The following is a 1,639-nucleotide window of genomic DNA, read 5'->3' as shown; positions in this document are numbered from 1 at the left end:
CCAACGTAGAGGAAGCTTTCAAGAACATCTCACAGGTTATCCCAGGGTCTGGTGGGGGCCACAGGAACCCCCAGCAGGCCCACCAAAGGTGGTGTGGGAAGGGCACCAGCCACACTGGTTGCAAGCTTCAGAATGCAGCCCCTGACCCTTCATTCCTTAAACCTGCTGGTTAGTCTGAACAGGAGGACAGACATGGCAAGCTCTGTGAAGTCAGGCTAGATCCCACCTCTACTGGCACTTGGCACCCAGCTCCATGGGTGAACCCATGGCTCCATCAGGGAACAGCCAGAGGGGACTGCAGATGGCCTCAGGCCCAGAGCTCCTGGTTTTCTGGAAGTTTATTCTGAGGAGAAGAGGGTCTCTGATCTTTACGAAGAGGAGTCCTGGGCTGGGGAGGGTATCTCTGTGACCAGATGTAGGTTCTACCCTTGCTGAGTGCACAGGGGAGAACCCTTATGTCAGAGGTGCAGGTAGGCCACAGTGGGGGCCTTTGGGAGGGGCACAACCTTGGGGGTACTCCCTGGAAGAGGTGACATCCAGATGAGCCCTGCAGGGGGCCAGTCACCACAGGCAAGAGTATGCAGGGCACTCACCTCACATCCCCCCATTGCAGAGATCTACCGCATCGTGTCACAGAAGCAAATTGCAGACCGCGCAGCCCATGATGAGTCCCCTGGTAACAACGTGGTGGACATCAGCGTGCCACCCACTACTGATGGACAGAAACCGAACAAGCTGCAATGCTGCCAGAACCTGTGACTGCCCCGTGCCTCGTCCAAATATGCGTGCGTGCACATCCTCATCCTTCGCCTGCCCCTCATCATGATGTCTTCTCTGACCTGACCCTCTCTGTCCCTCTGTGACTGGCTCCTACCCCTCCACTGAGCTCTGCAGACAACTGGGGCTTAGGAAGAACAGGAGTCCAGCTGCACCATCTGTCCTCCCCCACCCCAGGGAAGCTTGAAACCTGGCTGCTGTACCTATTCTTCTTGGGTCCCAGTGGGCCTCGGGGTGGTGTGGGGAGGGTGGCAGGATGGACCAGGCCAGCCAGAGGCAAGAGGATGGGCACACCAAACAGGCTTCAATTTTCCACAGCAGACTCCAGGGAGCAATTACCTCCCTTCCTCTCTGGCTAGTTGTCCCAGCTGGCCCTGGTCCCCACCCAGAACCCCCCTCTGGGCTGAAGCCTGAAGAACAAGTGACCGGGGGACTGGGTCAGGCAGACAGAGGCTCCAGCATCCTACCACCCACATACAGTCAGCACCGCCTTTGACCTCAGCCTCTCCTGTGCGTGCGTGAATCCAGCTCCTGCCTGTAGATTTATGCTGGGAGACCTCCCCCCCTTTCTGCACGCAGCGCACTCCCCACCCCTCCCTGTGCCCTTCTCTCTGTCTTGTCTCCCTGTCTGGTCAGGAACTGTTTGCAAGTGAAGCAATATCTCAGTGTTTTGTATATACAACCGCTCTTGTAGCCTTTGTTTTTTTGTTATTGTAGAGAAACAGATTCTTTATACACTTTGTAAGATTGACGCCAAACCCCAGCTCTCAGATCTCTTATTCTCCCTGTGGCCCCTGTTGCCCCAATGCCTCATTTCTCTGTCCCGTTACTAAAATGTGTAACCCGACTTCCTGGACAGAAA

General features: G+C 55.9%; 1 protein-coding gene across 1 annotated transcript in view; it reads left to right on the top strand.

Annotated features, from left to right (window-relative positions):
- The window catches only part of RAB11B (RAB11B, member RAS oncogene family), a 24,029-nt gene extending 22,390 nt beyond the window's left edge, over positions 1–1,639 (top strand). Inside the window, exon 4 of the mRNA XM_014447225.2 lies at positions 614–1,639. Within this exon, the coding sequence (XP_014302711.2) occupies positions 614–759 (146 nt within the window). The 3' untranslated portion in view covers positions 760–1,639. The remainder of the gene's footprint in view (positions 1–613) is intronic.

This window comes from Myotis lucifugus, unplaced genomic scaffold, assembly GCF_000147115.1.
Source record: "Myotis lucifugus unplaced genomic scaffold, Myoluc2.0 scaffold_628, whole genome shotgun sequence".
NCBI lineage: Eukaryota > Metazoa > Chordata > Mammalia > Chiroptera > Vespertilionidae > Myotis > Myotis lucifugus.
This window is presented reverse-complemented; position numbering and strand designations above follow the sequence as displayed.